Below are 17,064 nucleotides of genomic sequence, written 5' to 3' on the forward strand. Positions count from 1 at the left end.
TGGAATTTCTCCATTTTTGTTTGTTTGTTTGTTTGTTTGTTTTGAAGGAATCTCCATACTAATAAACATAGTGGGGGAATTTCAAAGATTCTTGGTAGTACAGTTTCATTTGATGTTGATTCTCAAAACTGACAAGTGCATTTAATGGTCAGTTGCTCATCTCTCATTATAGGTAGAAATGAAGCTGGGAATGAGCCGTGAATAAAAAAGGCCATTCCCATCTCCAATACCTGGAAACAGCGAGTCATCATTGTGTCTGCTAAAATTATCACCAATGAGTATAGCTATATAATGATATCTATTTACCTCCATTCAAATTGAAAGCTCTTTTAGACCATAAACAGTATTTAAAAATTGTTCTCTGTATATTGTTGACTACCAGGTTAGAAAAATAAACATCAAACTCCCGGTGATGGAATTTATAAATATATGGAGCAGATTTTGTAGTGTTAATATAGAAATTTCAAATAAAACCTGACAAGGTAAATACAGTATCACATACCAAAATGACTTAAATTGTAGTCCATGGAACACTAGACTTAAATTTGTATGCAGATTGTGTTTTATTAGGTTTTTTAAGTTCTCCGGGCAGCCTGTCTTGCCAGGGCATTTGGAAATGGTAACTATCCTAACCAATGAAAAAAGGCATTAAAAATTAAACCAACATAAATCACATATATTTGCACTCTGTCATGACTTCAACCTGAAGATAGCCTCAGACTCCTGCAATGTAATTAAAATATCTTAGGAGTTTAGTTACATAGAAGGAATTTATGCTTTTATGCAGGTGGCATGTGTTAATACAAGTGTGTTTTCATATTAAGGATTGTAATTAAAGTTCCTTAGAAAAAATATACGGGTTGTGGCACTCAATATGTCTGTATCCTGATGGTGCTGGAGTGGTGGTGTTGGGTGTCCCAGTTGGTGCTGTTTGTGTCACAGTTCCTGAACGTCGCTCTGAATATTATAGAGTGAAACAAGCCAGATCTCTGTTTGCCTTGAAAGGTATCCAGACCTAATATTATACTTTAAAGACATTCTGAAGTACTGACTTCGAAATACGAGCAAACATTCTTTAAGACCCGGGTAAACCCAAAAGGAATTACTGAAATCTCCTATTTCAAGCACACATTTTAATAGTAGTGTTCAATGACAAGTCATTAAATTCCAGCAACTTGACTCTTAGGTACTGGTCTCCAAAGGCTAAAATTGGGGGCATTTGTCTACTTACCTTACTATTTGATTGGGTATTGCTGTGCATAGAAGTACAAAGCTCAACTGTTAAGTTGTATTTACTATTCTCTGTTGGTGTCCATATTCAAGCCTGAAGGCTCCTGTTGAGAATGGTGTAAAATCAGCTGCCCCACAATGAATTGTTAGATTATCAACTCTAATAAATCTCACAAAAAATACATAACACAATGGAGGTTGATTATGGCTTCATGAAAATGCAGTAGAAATACATGCATTAAAAACAAAATGAAAGGAAAAATTAATCACCCTGTTGTGTATAAATCCTCATTCTTTCTCCTTTTCGTCCTCTACCTCTTCCTTTTTCTTTTTCTCTTTTTTCTTTTTTTTTTTTGTGGTACTGGGAATTGAACCCAGAACCTTGTACTGAGCTTGTACTGAGCCACATCCTCAGCCCTTTTAAAATTTTATTTTAAAACAGTAGGGTTTTGCTTAGTTGCCCAAGCTAGACTCAAACTTGTGATCCTCCTGTTTCAGCTTTCTGAGTTCCTGGTATTACAGACCTGTACCACTGTACCTGACAGCCTCGTTCTTTAAGCATCATATTATACAACTTTGTCTTTCACACATTTGACTTGTAGCTAATCTTTTAGTTAATACTTAAAAGTTGAATCTGCCTACTTTCATCCTTACCTTCCAAAGGATTGTCTTGAATTGTTCTTCTTTCTCTTCAGTGGTGATAGTAGGAGGGTAGTATTGACTTCCATCCAGTAGTAGCATATTTGCTAAAAATCTTATTTTATTGGTCAGTTTGTTGCCACTGTAATAATTATTAAAGGCAGTTAACTTTATTGAAGAGAAAAGATTCTGGAGTTTCAAGGGCATGACACCTTCATTGCCTTAGTTTTGGTGAGAACCTTATGGCAAATGATGCATGGCAATGGTTGAAGCACATGTTGGAGATATCCTGAGCCAGTGAAAGCCAAACTCGGGATTGTATAACAATGCTCACGAGAGAATTACCAGAATCCCATAAGAACTACCTTCCAAAGACAGGTCTCCAGTCATCTAAGCACCGCCTCATCTCTTAAAAGTGGGGACCAGGACTTTAATCACAGGAGGCCCTTAGGGAATACTGAAGCCACATCCAAACCTTAGCCTTCTCAACAGTGAATGTAGTACATGATTTCTCCTTGCAGAATAAGAGTACTGTAAAAACCATCACCTGCGAAAGGGTAATAAATTAAGGCTAGAAGTAACACGGCCCAGTTTCAGACAGAATTTTAAATAGACATGTCTATGATAATTGCTAGACTATCTCTCTATTTATATAAATTGATGTTTAAATTGATTTGCTTAACAGTGTTGTACTTGCCTTTCCAGAAATCTTATGATCTGGATGGAGTTATATAACATTTCTTGAGAATACTTCTAAAGTGCCAAAGCCCTCTTCTTGGATTCAGACTCAACTCTACAAATGAGAAAAGACTTAAGGGGTAGAAAGTGTTTTCACAATCTATAGTAACTGCTAAATTAACCAGTTAGTTGATTTATTACATTTGATTTCAGAAGAATTATCTAACAAATGTTTAGTTTTCCATGTTAAGTGTTCCCACATAAATATTTGGAGAATGTATAGTGGGAAGGGACTAAGCCATGATGAGTATACAGCAGGTATTCTATACATATTATAGCTTCGTTCTGCTATATCTTTTGCAGTAGAATTACTTACTGCTATGCAGATGTATTCCAGCCAGATGGAAGGGCACATGCCCACGCCTAGGCCTAGGAATAAGTGTGGCTCCAAGGAAGAGCTGGCAGGAGCATAGTATGGGGGCAGGTAGGGAAATAGATGCATACACAAGACTGAACACTAAGGGAAAAAGAATTACCCATTTAGACTATGAGATGAGGAAGGCTTCACAGATCCAATAGCATCAAATAGTGATGTCAACATTCACTGAGATTTAGGATCCCTTTGATTTATTTTGGTTTAAGGCTTTGAGCCCTTTTAAAGAATACTGTTGTCTTGGGAAAAAAAGAGATTTAGGATCATAGGCACCTTTTAGAAATACACATATGTAAGTCTCACATAGAAGCCAGCAGCCTAGGTGGAAATTCTGACAGTAATCATGGTGTCATGAAAATATTGAGCAAATTAGATTTAGTGTTTTAGGGAAATGTAATCTAAGAGTGATTCGGATATATTCTATTAGATATGTGCTAATAAATAAAAAGTATAAGGGAGAAATAATTTATGAAATACATGGGTGTAGTTTTAGTTTGATGGGGTAACCTCCAGTCTTGAAAAAGAACTTACTTATCCAGTATACCATGTACTAGACACTTTTCCAAGGGCATTTGCATACTTCTAATCACCTTGGCAGCTCTATGAGGAAACTGAGGCACAGGCAGCTTAAGAATTTATTGACAGTCTTACAGCTAGTATTTGAACCTGAGCAGACAGGGACCAGGTTTTGTGTGCTTAACTATTAATGTTCCTCAGATTAAAATATCTGTAGATCATAATGCTATTGAATTTTCTTCAGACTTTTTGAGTTCTATCAAGCTAAGCTTTCCAACCACAAGTAAAAATCTTCTCAGTGTCTTGCATGGAAGGAATCCTTCCTAAAGCCCATGGAGTGGCATCTATTTCAGACTTACATAAAAGGTTGGGGGCAAAGATTAGTGTTTGACAGGGGCAGGTGTGTGTCTACCAGTGGCTCAGAAAATGTCAGCATTTTGGCTTTAATCTTCTAGATCAGTGATGGCAAACATTTTAGAGCTTCCAATGATAACAAACAGCCTGCTGCCATAGGTTCGTCACCACTGTAGACAAGGATTGGCAAATGATTATGGGCCAAATCTTACTTTACTTGTTTTTATAGATAAAGTTTTATTGGAACACGACCCTGCCCACTAATTTGCATGTCTATGGAGTTTTTCAATGTAAAATAGCAACAGAATTGAATTGCTGTGATTTAAGAACATAAAGCCAAGAAAGTTGAAAATATTTGCTACATGGCTTTTTACAGGAACTTTTACTGACTCCTAAACACAAGTGCTACACTGTGCAATACAGTAGTTCCTAGCCACATGTAGATGGTGTGAGTTCAGTGTGTTATAAGTGTAAAACACATATCATATTCCAAAGATGTAGTAAAAATAAATAGAAAGAATGGAAAATAGCTACCCAATATTTAAATATTTACCGTGGTACCTTGGTTCATGAACTTAATTCATTCCACAGTTTGGTGGGACATAGCCACATTTGTGTTTGTATGGGGAAGATGGCCACTGTCATGTTCCTCACCCCATGCAGAGTTTGCCAAGGATAGCAAAATTTTGCCAAACACTTCTGTTTTTTGTTTGCTAACAGATGCTTTCATGAATGCAATTATTATTATATTGAAATGTTGTTAAGATTATCTTTACTTGTTTCTACTTTTAAAAATGTGATTGCTGGAAAATTTAACACGTGACTTGAATTTGTAACTCACATTAGATTTCTGTTATTCCTGCTCTAGAGTCTGGAATTTGGAGGATCTATGACCTCTAGAAAAAGTCAGAGAGAGGGGAAATGAAGGAAGGGAGGAAATGGTCTCTCTCTCTCGTATTTCCAAATATCTTTCTAAAACAACAACAAAAAATTAAATTCAACTAGTCCTTATAGGAAGGAATTTTCCCAAAGTATGGATTCTGTTGTCTGTGGAAACAGTCTTAGATGAGTTCTTGCAGAAGCAGACTCTGATCGAGAATTTGAATTGGTAGGTGATCCAGGAAGCACCTGGAAGGGGTAGGAAACAGGGAAGGGAAGGAAATAGAAAGAGGGCATGTAAATGAGAGGGTTGTTGCTATGGACCCACACACTCCCTGCCAATGGGGCCCAGGGAGGATTTTATAGATCCGGTGTCAGAACGGTCCCACCCAGGTGAGGAAGCTGTGCTGTTCATCCACCAGTTGCCAGTAGTTCCTGTTGGAAGATGTGTCCTAGGGGCGTCAACCACCCCTGGCTCTCACCAGCCCTACACCTTGCCTGCCTGCCTGCCTGGGGCCTGGTACAGCCCTGGGGCACAAAGGCTGGGGTGGGGGTGGGGCTTGCAAGAAAAAGTCGTCAGCAAACAGAATGATGTCTGCCCTTCCAGTTTCTAGCACTGAAATTGGACTGAATGGCTTATCCTCAAATCCACAATTTCAGAAGTATTTGTGTAGTTTCCTGGTATATGAGTTTATTTTCTCACAGGAGCTTTAACAGTAGCATAGATTGGTGCACTGATCATTACCCTCTCATCATAGACAGACGAACTGAGCCCAAGACATGTCCATAGAGAGTCCACCTGGGACGGTCACCTTGGTTTCCTCATTTGTATGTGATCACTCATGCCTGACTCCTCGAGTTTCCACAAAGCTTGTCTTGGGATGGAGATGTAAATATTTTTAGGTTTTTAAGATGACAAGAGGAAATGAAAACTAATGTTTTTGCACACTGTAGAATTTTTTAGACATCCATACGGAAGTAGATACTTATATCTACTTAGTCCCAAGACTTTTACACCAAAAAATGTTCTCTTTTGCACAATGCACAGTCAAAATCAAGAGGTTATAGACCCTGCTTTCCACCACACAGGATGTTAATGATAGAGTGAAATTCCATAAAAAGCTCCAGAGAAGAGCCTGTAGTGGGAGCGTATGGATGCCTGGCTTAGTGCAGTCTGGATTGTGTTACCTTCCCATTACCCAGGTGCTCTTCCCAAGTGTCGTCAGCCCCTTTGGTACTAGTCTTTCTCTGAGCTGAATTTCCCTTTATTATACTTCTAACTGACTCAGTAATTCTTTGCTGACTGCAGTAACACTTCTACTATTTAAACTTGAAGAACCCCAAAGGATCTGGGTAGGTCAAAGTGTTTAAACCACAGGCTTTAGTCTATGTATTAGGTGATTAAAAACAGATTTCATACATGATGTGTACTTAATAGAGGGAGGGAAAGCAAGCAGATGTTTGTAAAATCGAAATGTGTTGGATTGCATTTATTTGGCTCTGTTACTGAGTAGCTTTAGAGAAGTCATACCTATGACAGTTGAACTGTAAACAGTTAGATGATGTATTTCCCTAGAAATTTCCTGCTGTGAAGGGTCAGCCAAGAAGAAAAGTAAAAGGATTCCCTAAGATTAACGCAGCAGAAGAAGCTGACTAATATACCATACAATAGTCATATCTAAATCAAGGACACTGACTAATGGAATCCCTCAGAATTATTCTCTAGTCCCTGACCCTAAAATGCTTACCAACTGCAGTTCAGTTAATCCACACAGTAGAAAAACTTTTGGCTTTTTTTCCCAGGGGAGGGGGAGAGTTGTTAAGAGGTCTGAAAGCATTTTTTTCTTTGATGCAAAGGCGGCATCATTAGGTTGCACTTCATATTGTCCTGTGTGGCTCATTCTCTGACTCTCTGGCCTTTCCTTGTATCGCATCTTTTAAGTGAGAAACAGTTCTTTTTCTTTCTAAAAATAGTCATATTTGAGATGTTTTGAGTGTTTCAAGGACAAAATTGCAGGTTTCTTGCTGGTATTGCAGTTTGGTGCAAAAAAGATAGGTGCAAAATCTCTCTCTGCAGTCTTAGCACATGAGAATCATAGGTGAAATATTCTAAACAATACACCAAGCTTAAAGATAAGAGAAAAATCCCCAAAGACCAGAAATGGAAGAGATATTCAATGGTGAGGGGAGACAAGCACAGCTGCTCCCAAGAAGTGGAGATGAGATGGAGCACTGGGGACCTCAGGGACACTGCTTGTGGCAGAAGCCCCCTGTAGCTGGAGGTAAAGAGTCCCCTCGTGTACCCAGTGGGGTCAAAAACACCTTGCACCTTTCCTGAAATTGCAGCAGGATACGGAGCTCTCATGGAAGGAAACAACGGCACTGAGCCAAAGCGGGATCTGCGTTTCAGTTGTACATGGGAGTCTCTTGGGAGTGCTCTCTTTGGGGAAAGAACCCCAAATCCTAACCTTGGAGTGTGCACCTCACTTATCTGGGCTATATCAATCCCTAAATCACAGCACCTAGAACAACAGTCACATCAGATGAACTGTCACACAACAATTACAAGACACAAGATGAAATCGGATCCTTGCAAAACATTAACAAACATAGGGAAAGGTGGAATTACCCTTTCTCAAAATAGAGTAGGAATATGTACGTTAAGCTCCTTGAAATTATGGGAAGGGACTTGAATCTTTGGAACAGGAGTGGAAAGCAATTCAACAAGAAAAGGGAAATGTGATAAAGAACCTACTGGAAATGAAAATCCCATCATTGAAATTTTAAAAGTCCAGGGAGTAGAATAAATGCCAGATTAACCTGTTTCAGAATAACCAGAGACTTATGCTTCTCACACATTCATTTTAAGCATCAGATAAAAAAATGATTCTTTCTCTTAATACACCTTTCTAATTAAAAACATCTAGAAAAGTAGAACAAGCTAAACTATAAATGCTACAAAATGATGAACTGTTATCACCTTTCTGAACTTGTTATTTTTCAAAATCTCTTCCAAATCTCTTCGTTATTTTTGTTTTGCATGTGAGAGATGGAACCCATGGTTTTGCATGCTGGATAAGTGCTGTACCACTGAGCACCCTCAACCCCCAAATCTCCTGTCTCTGATGGCATCACGAATCTGAAATCTATTGTCTTTTTTAGGCAATTTCCCACTGCTCCATATCTTTGCTCTATTTGGCGAACTATATGGTAAAACACATAGTTTCCTCAATACTTTGCCCTCTCATTCCTCCCTGATACTGTCCATGGAGGACTCTTCTGTAGGCGTGTTTCCACTGTGTTTTATCCTCCCAAGAAATTTCTATTCTTGTCCAACAAAAACTCCTGCCCCTCCTTCCAGCCTCAGCTAAAGGATTCCGTCTTCTTAGAAACCTCCAGGCAGCCATCAGCCACCCCCCTTCCCTCTTTACAACATCTCTCTCCCATTGCACAGCCATCTCCCCGTGAACAGTATCTTTCACTTTTACTTCTCCAGTGTCTCTTGAAGAGTATGACATACTCTAGAAGCTTAATAAGTACTTGTATGAATGGATGAATGAAGGTATGAAGAAATGAATGGTATACATGAAAAGCACATGAAATGGAGGAGTGGACAAATTGAATGAGTCTTACCCAGAACAGAAGGTTATTGTGGTTGAAAATATGATTAAACATTCATTCAGGGAACTTTAAATTTGATGCTCTAAAGAAATAGGGACTAATTCTTTAGTCTTAAGCAGGATAGTGATATAAATATAGTGTACAAGGAAATTTGATCTAGCATTGGTAGACAAAGAAGGTAGTATGACTGAGTAAATGTGTATAACAAAGACTTCTTATAAATGCCTATAAAAGGCCATATTGTCAGCAGTATCTGCTCAATTCAAACCTTCTTCCAAGAGATTAACCTCACCCTGACCATAAAATGGTAAATTCTACCAATCCAATAGTAGGTGATTGGATGTGGGAATATAGTCCTTATATTATTGCTATTTCTGATTCAGGTAAAGGAATAAAAATCCAATTATTAGCTTTCTCTCTAGCTCATGACCTAACAGTAATTGGTAGCTAATTATTTAGTTAAATATAGGTAAGTTAGTGCAAGGAGCAGGAACAAAAAGATGTAATTTGAATATTTCTAAAATGTTCTTTGAAATGCAACTTTGGAAATTCCAGTTTAAATCTATACATAATTGAAATTGCATTGATATCATTGAGGTGTCTGAAAAGTGCATTTGTTTTTCCTGAGTATGAGTAATTTTGTGTGTAGCAAAGAAGAAAAGCATACAGAATAACATTTTTCCTGTCTTTTTTGAACAGCAAAATTTAGAGAGTAACCTCACCAATCTTATTAAGAGGAACACGGAACTGGAGACCCTTTTGGCTAAGCTCATCCAAACCTGTCAACATGTTGAAGTAAGTATCTCTCTATCTCTTTGTGGTATATTTCATGTGAAAACTGCTATATCATGGTTTTTATATACTCATATTTTCTAATTTTAAAACAGAACTCTTTCTTAAAATTATATCTTTTGCACAAGCCAAACATACTAGTTGTTTGAAATTGGAGACAACTAGAACCTCAGAGAATCTCTTCCCACCCAGGACTGCCTCCCCCCCCCACCTTTTACTGGTCTCCCTGGATCCAATGTTACATAGCATTCCTAATGCCATAGGTTTTAATCAGCCTTACGAAAAACAGCCAAAAAAAGCACTGTTTATAAAGGTGTTCTGTCAGTTTACTAGGGCCGCAGTAACAAATTACTACAAACTTGGACAGCATAAAACAACGCAAATTTATTTTCCCACAGTTCTAGATGCCAGAAGTCCAGTGTCCAGGTGTTTGTAAGGGTGGGGGTAGGGGGCTCTGTCTGAAGGCTCTAGGGGAGGATCCTTCCTGCCTCTCCCCACCTTCTGGTGGCTGCAAGCAGTCCTTGGAGTTCCTTGGATTACAGCTGTAGCACTCTAATCTACACCTCTGTTGTCACATGTCTTTCTCCCCATGTGTGTCTATGTTTGTGTCCAAATTTCCTTTTTCTTATAAAGATACAAGTCATTGGATTAAGGCTCACTCACTCCATTCTTACCTCACTTTAAACTTGATTATATCTTTAAAGACCCTATTTCCAGATAAGATCCCATTCACAGGTACCAGTGAGTATATCATTTTGGGAAATACAATTCAACCCACTACTTGTGTGTGCTAAATGCTTCTTAGTTATCAGTACATTGCCATGAAACCACCACAGCTGCAGCAATAATGGAATCTGCAGTGATTCTGCAGTGCATACGGAAAGAATGGTTGCCAATTCTTTACCGTGATTTCCATAGTCCTCTTCCATTTTCTCCTAATCTGTCTTTCCCATTACCCCAACCCATGCACAAAAATGAAACAGTTGCCCACTCACTCTGCTTTCAAGCTTTCTGGGTTTTAACCCAGTAGATCCCTCTGCCTGATATCCTCCCCACCATATCTATTTGTTGGAATCCTTTCTGTCTGCCCTCCAAATTCCAAGTCAAGGGGCACTTCCAATGTGGATACTTCTCGGATCCCTAGGACCAAAGTCATCACTCCTTTCTCCGAATCAGTATTTTATCAATAGTCTTCTTATGTCTTTTATTGCTATTTCATGTTTGATGGTTCCATTTTTTCAGTTAGAATGTGAAGTCTTTGAAAATAGGGATCAGGTGTAATTTATTTTTGAATCTCAGATTCTAGTACCTTAGCTTTCACACAGTAGGAGCACATATGTGTAGTGTACTTTTTATGTTCTTATGTATGCATTAAAATAAATTTAAATTTAAAAAGGAAAGTTGCTTTTTATCAGATATGCATGATAACTCTCAGCAGCCAATTTGAACACTAACAATGCTTACAGGTTCAGCTTCCCAAAATAGCCGCAGTTACAGAAGAAAATTAATTTGAGTATAACTTTTAGATTTTTTTTTAAACCAGAGATTGAACTCAGAACCTTGTACTTGAGAGGCAGGTGCAGTGCCACTGAGCTAAATCCCCAGCCCTAACTTTTAGATTTTTGACAATAGCTTTTTTTTTTTTAGTTTTTTGAGACAGAGTCTTGCTTTGTAGCCCAGGTTGGCTTTGAACCTCACATCAATCCTCCTGCCTTAGCCTCCCAAGTGCTGGGATTACAGACATGTGCCACCATGCCCCACGATAGCTTCATTTTAAAAATAGTAATTGTTTCAAGTCCCTTATGTCATCTAATCAGTAATTAAGGAAGTAGATGCATAATACATTAAAAAGAATGATAAAATCATAATGTGTTAAGAGAACCACATACACACACGTACGTAATAGCACAATTAAAGACCAGTATAGGCAGGCACAATGGTGCATGCCTGTGATTCCAGCTACTGGGGAGGCTGAGGCAGGAGGACCACAAGTTGGAGGCCAGCCTGGTAACTTAGTGAGACCCTATCATAAAACTAAAGATGTTGGGTATGTAGCTTAGTGCTGGAATCAATTCTCAGTCACACACACACACACACACACACACACACACACACACACACAGAGTACAGAAGGCAATCAGGTGCTGTCCTAGTAGAACATTGTATGTTTTGATAATAAGATCCATTTTTTCACACACAAGTATCTGTGAAGTCGAGTTGTAACTTAAAATTAATGATGGGATAGTCAAATGGTTGGCAGGGTTTTTTATTTATTTCCACTGACACACAAAATAAGAGTGAGCCATTTGCTAGCATCCCAGATTGGATGAGTATAGTAGGTGGAGGAGGAATTAAAAGAAAAAGAAGGAAGTGAATATAAATTGCCTGAAACTTTATGGTGGAGTCGGGACTTGAGCCTGATCCTGTAGATTTCACAACTACTGCTTTAAAAACTACTCCAGATATTGGGATGTCAGCCTATCCATACAATTCAATGGTGTTTTCTGCTGATGCATTCCTCAGCACAAAAGAAAATAGCAGGTGCTACTTTTGGGTACTTTTAGCTTCAAAGCATCTCTACTATGCAAACACCAGTGTTTTGATAGAAGGTTTCAAATACTTTCTATTCATAAAGTTTGCACTTTACTTACAAGTGCACTCTTTTGATGTAAATTTAAGACTGATTATGAATTGGCAACTTTTTCAAACTCCAAATTTTTGTGCTTTTCTGCCATAGTGGCCCAGGAGTAGGAATAGGGGTGCTTTCCTCCCCTGAGCTACCCACTCCAGCTGTTTATCATTTGAGTGCTGATAAGTGGGGCATGATAAGTAGAGGAGGAAAAGACAAAAGGAAAGCAAGAGGGAGGAATGGGAGCAACATGGAGGAGAGAGAGCAGATTCGACCTTCCAGTGAGTTCATTGGTTGATGCCATAGTCCCCTTGCTTTAAGAACTATGCAATCCTGAAGGCAAACCGAGTCTTTGTATCACTTTGGATAGAGTTGAGGGGGCGTGGGCAGCAGCAGCAGCAATAGCAGAACTGAGACCTTTCCAATTTCTGCCTGAAGTGGATTCACTTGCGGAAATGACCTCCCCAGGGAAAAACGTGGAGTCTTGTTGATTAAACAACATTAAAAATAATAATGAACAAGCATAATGTTTTCATTATTATAAAGTGAATATGTATTATATGAACAAATGGATGAACAAAATAGAATAATCCATGTGTCATATTTTATTTTTATGATGTGATGGCATTTCATGTTTGGGATAATAAGAAAGAATTATTTCTCTTTGGTTAAAAAAATTACCTGTGCTTTATGGTAAATCTTATAAATGCTTTATGGATTGGGTGATTATTTCATTCAATTTCAGTGAGTTACTTCTTAAAGCATTAGTGTCTGGTTTCCATTATGGCTGGTAGTGATTTCAGAACAAATGCCTTGTTCCTAATGCAATATTAGTATGACTTGAATTTACAAAATGCTATTCATTTTAGCATGATGTAAAATTACATTCTATCATGTTCAGCAATTTCAGATGAGAGATAAATTCAGGAAATTGACAAGCAGCCTATTTTTATTTCAGGAGATCAGATATTATTTTAGTTGAGATACAGGCTTTTAAAATAATGCCATTACTGAATTGATTTGCAAATAGACACATACATGCCATTAGAAATTATTCTAGACAAAAAGTAAAGAATATTTCTTTCTTTCTAGTTGCTTTGTATAAGTTCTTTGGAATGGAAAGAAATGTTTGTGGATGAACCCAGGGCCTTGCACTAAGCTACATCCACAGATTCTCTTATTTTAAGACAGGGTCTTGCTATGTTACTAAGTTGCCCAGGTAGTCCTCAAATACCCAATCCTTCTGTCTCAGCCTCCCAAGTAACTGGGATTATAGATGTGCACCCCCATGCCTGGCTGCAGTGAGTTACTTTAATTTGTTAAAGGATCACACTGGTTTGTTCATGCTATCAGTGTGGATAGAGCATCCAACGTGTGTGGCACTGTGCTAGGTACCAAAGGACCATGCTCACAGGGCACTCACGATCTTCCCAAAGACAAGCAAGCACCTACAACACAATAAAAAGTAGAAAACTGTAAATAGCACAAGAGGTGTGGATTACATACTTCAGAATTTCACAGAAGCGAGAAATTACTTCCAGTAGGGGCGTGGAAAGGTAGCCAGCCATCCTGGACTACCTCAAAGGGAAAGTATGCTTGGATTTATGGAGGGAAAGAAAAGCACTGGGGGCAGGGTAAACAAAGGCATAGGGATGGGAAATGAATAATACATGTACACAGAGCAAAGAGTTTATTCTGGAGAAATGGAAGGATAAATAGGAACCAGCTTTGGAGAGACGGGAGCCTTTCATATTGCATCTGCGTTTGAAGTTCGCTTTTGAAGGCTCAGTGTGAGTTGAAGGAGTACATAGATCTGTGTGTTTCACACTTGTCATTGAAATCTGACTCTTCAGGAAATGGTATTTTGGCTATTGGGAAGAATAATATGGATGTTTTTAGGCAAAACAAATCACTCATGTAAGGGAAAACTTCACAGCACTAGGAAACTCCAAAAAGCTAGCAGGATTTAGCCACCAGCGTGCTATTCCTTTTAAATCAGTGCAGTGCAAAAGAATTTCCTGATTCACATCCTAGGTTCCTAGACTGTGCTTCTTCCTTTTCCTCTTCCTGAGGGTGTCCTTGTGTTTGGGTATGGAGCATACCTCGGGAAAATGATTCCCATGCCAGCTGGAACTTTAAAAAACTCTCTGCATAGAGGCAACCCCTAATTGTTATAAATAAATCAATGAATTCCTTCCCACTACCAGGAGGAAATTCCACATCCTTATAAGTCTGTCCTTCTCCTGGGGCTTCATCTCTGCTTTTCTTTAAAATGGAAGTGTTTGAAGATCCCCCCCACTCCCCATTGTTTTCATAACTTGCTTTATAAATGAGGGTAAGCAAATTAAATAGCTTTTTGATTGTGTAAGTGTCAGATCTTCTAACAAGAGAACCAAGGTTATGAAGGCCAAGGTAGTTTGGGACTTAGGAGGTAGAGGCATTGAAAGAACAACTTCAGATAGATTCACAAGAAATGATTGTATAACTCCTATGGCTGGGATTCTAAAAGTGAATGGGAATTTTGCCCCTCTGGTTTATTTTAATCAAAAGAGGAGTACAACAGAAAGTTCCCTTGGGAAGAATTTGGAGTTCATGTTAGATGGAGTGTAGAACAAACTTATGAGAAGTATGATCACTTATGAGAAGTGTTCATAATTGGAATCAGCTGCAGAACTTACCTTTGCTAGATAAAAAATGGATTATATTGTTTTTTCATCACACCCCTCTCCCTGTTTCCTTTGGAAAATCAAGAGACCTGGTTCATTAACTAAGCAAATATTAGAATGAGTGATGTGCCTCAATTCTCCACACATTCTGAGAACCAAGTTCTTTTGTAGCACATACAACACCTTGACCCATGGTAGATGTTCATTTTGGGAATTACAGGTGACCATGACGATAAATTCACAGTGAGATAGTGATAGAGAACAAGTGGGAAAGAGTGATTGATTTCCATAGCTGTTTAGAGAAGCGAGAAGACCAGCAGACTATATTCTTCTCCTCCAAGGTATTCCAAGAAGGACATCCCCTAATCTAGTATCCTCTCAAAGTCCTGGTCTTGGGTATTTTGATTTACCTGATCTTGCTTGTAATCATTTTTTTTTAATTTCTTTACCACTATGTTTTAAAACTTTTTTCCATTTATTGTGGTGGCAAATTTGCTTTCTTACTGGGGTTTTCCAGTGCTATTGGCATGTGGAGTGACAAACTTCTTGTGTGTGAACTAAGAACCATTTCATTAGAGCTCTGCTCCAATAATGAACTCGGTAAATTGAGAGGTTGAGCCAAATGAGTTATCTTGGGTGTTGTGTAGTTTTAAAAAAAAATTGTAAAAAAAAAAAAGCCTGGCAGCACACACTTGTAATCCCAGCACTCTTGCAGGCCAAGACAAGAGAAATGCAAGTTCATGCTTACTCCGGGCAATTTAGTGACTTAGCAAGATCCTGTGTCAAAAAGGGGTGGGATAGGGATGTAGCTCAGTGTGAAGGCTCTGAGTCTACTTCCTAATACTGAAAAAAAAAAGCCTTGCCAAAATAGATGAGGTCTTTAGAAGAAGACTTTTAAGTCATTAACCAAGGCCTAAAAGTGATTATTTGTAAATTTTGGCATAATGAAAAATTACTGGGTTTAAAAGAAAGTTGAAACATTTTAATTTTGTTGTATAGTTTTATAAAAATGTCAAAATATTCTCTCTCTATGGGAACATCAGCAATTGCTTCATCCAGAACCACTGGATGAACCAGCATCCAAATGCACACATGCTGTTCATATCTTGTTTACGTGCGTGTGACCCGTGGCTGATGCAGTGTGAAGTGTATCCTTGTAGGGGGCCAACTTGAATGTCTAAAGTTATAATACACTGTCACTTACAGATGAGGATCAGATTCCACCCCATCTTACTCCTTGGAAGGATGCTTTTCAGCATCAGCTTCTGGGTTCTCCTTGTAAACTGCTATAGAAGGATGATACTGTGATAGGGCAAACATAGTGGCTTTCAGAAACTGGATTGTGCTAACTTCCATGATAAAGTTGATTCCTCAGTATTCCCATGGCAAATGAGAAAAGGAAGCACTTGGTCTGTAGAGAACATCATCATTTCAGTGAAAAATTCGTTTTTTGGCTATTCCATGTATATAATGTTTGCATGTCTAGTTTATGCCAACAGATTTACTAAAACTGGCAATTTAAGAACCAAACAGTCTTTTTGGTGGATATGAAATTTCATTGTTTATAAAAGAATATCTAACATATTTCAAAATGCCTTTGCCTTAAAAACTGTATTTATAACAGGCATTGGATACTTTTATTTTTATGGGTATATTCATGAGGAACAAAGGGAAGATATCAATAAAAGTCTTCTAGTATTTTAGAGTAAGAGACTACTCTAATGATTGAAGATATATAACGCTTACTTGGTATTACATTGAGAATAACATTCCTAAGTTTCAGATTTGAAACTTAAAAAAAAACATTGTCCAAACTTATCATCTTAAGAACTACTGTGTCATATCCAGAATCCTATTAGGTGGCTCAGAGTGGAGTTGGTTATAGAATGTGCCTATAAGGCAATCTCTGTGGTATGTTGAATTTAGTAGTACAGATTTCTGAGTTTAATACTTGTAGAGTAATAAGCTTTAATTGAGGTCCCACTGGCTGAGCAGTAAAAAGAGAGAAACCATGGTTTTTGTAATGTATCTTAATGTGGTCTCTCCACACAACACAAGAATTCTTTACTACATCTCCTTTACACTACTCTGTACACATCATCCTTGCCTTGAAATATTGACATACTTGACTGGCTAGGCCAGTGAAGGTGTCTCTGCTATGATATAAATAATAATAGGAGCAGTTTGTGACATTTTTAAAAATGGTCATTAAGTTAGCTCTAAGTTAGCTTTCATATGAGATGATCCTTAGCTGGGTGGATCCAAGTGAGAGTCAGAGGTATGAGAGGATGATTCCAGGTGAGCAGGTGACTCTCAGGTAGAAGGTTGGCTTCTGTTTTATCACCTATTCATTCCATGCAGAGACAAGTGTGATTCCAACACACAGTACACCATTTTGTAACCAAACTAACATTTTACTTCTGAATGTAATATTTGATTTAAATTATTGTTTCTCAATAAATGAATATAAAATTGTCTTCTTTATGACAATCAAACCAAAATTATCCCTGTGTATAAAATAATTGTGGATTATGAGAGAAGGAGGACACATCATCCTTTACTTTCATTCAATTGACTTCTGCTTTTAATAGCTAAATGTTGCAGGAAAAAATGAAGGACTTTGCCCT

General features: G+C 38.1%; 1 protein-coding gene across 4 annotated transcripts in view; it reads left to right on the top strand.

Moving 5' to 3' along the window:
• Positions 1-17,064, top strand: part of Mid1 (midline 1) — a 372,860-nt gene that overhangs the window by 296,902 nt on the left and 58,894 nt on the right. For all 4 annotated transcript variants that reach the window (XM_013067893.3, XM_013067894.3, XM_004871029.4 and 1 more), the window contains exon 3: positions 9,050-9,145. In XM_013067893.3, coding sequence (XP_012923347.1) covers positions 9,050-9,145 — 96 coding nt within the window. The remainder of the gene's footprint in view (positions 1-9,049; positions 9,146-17,064) is intronic.

This window comes from Heterocephalus glaber, unplaced genomic scaffold, assembly GCF_053883595.1.
Source record: "Heterocephalus glaber isolate CG9 unplaced genomic scaffold, H.glaber_assembly_v1.0 deba00001594, whole genome shotgun sequence".
In the NCBI taxonomy this organism is placed as follows: Eukaryota; Metazoa; Chordata; class Mammalia; order Rodentia; family Bathyergidae; genus Heterocephalus; species Heterocephalus glaber.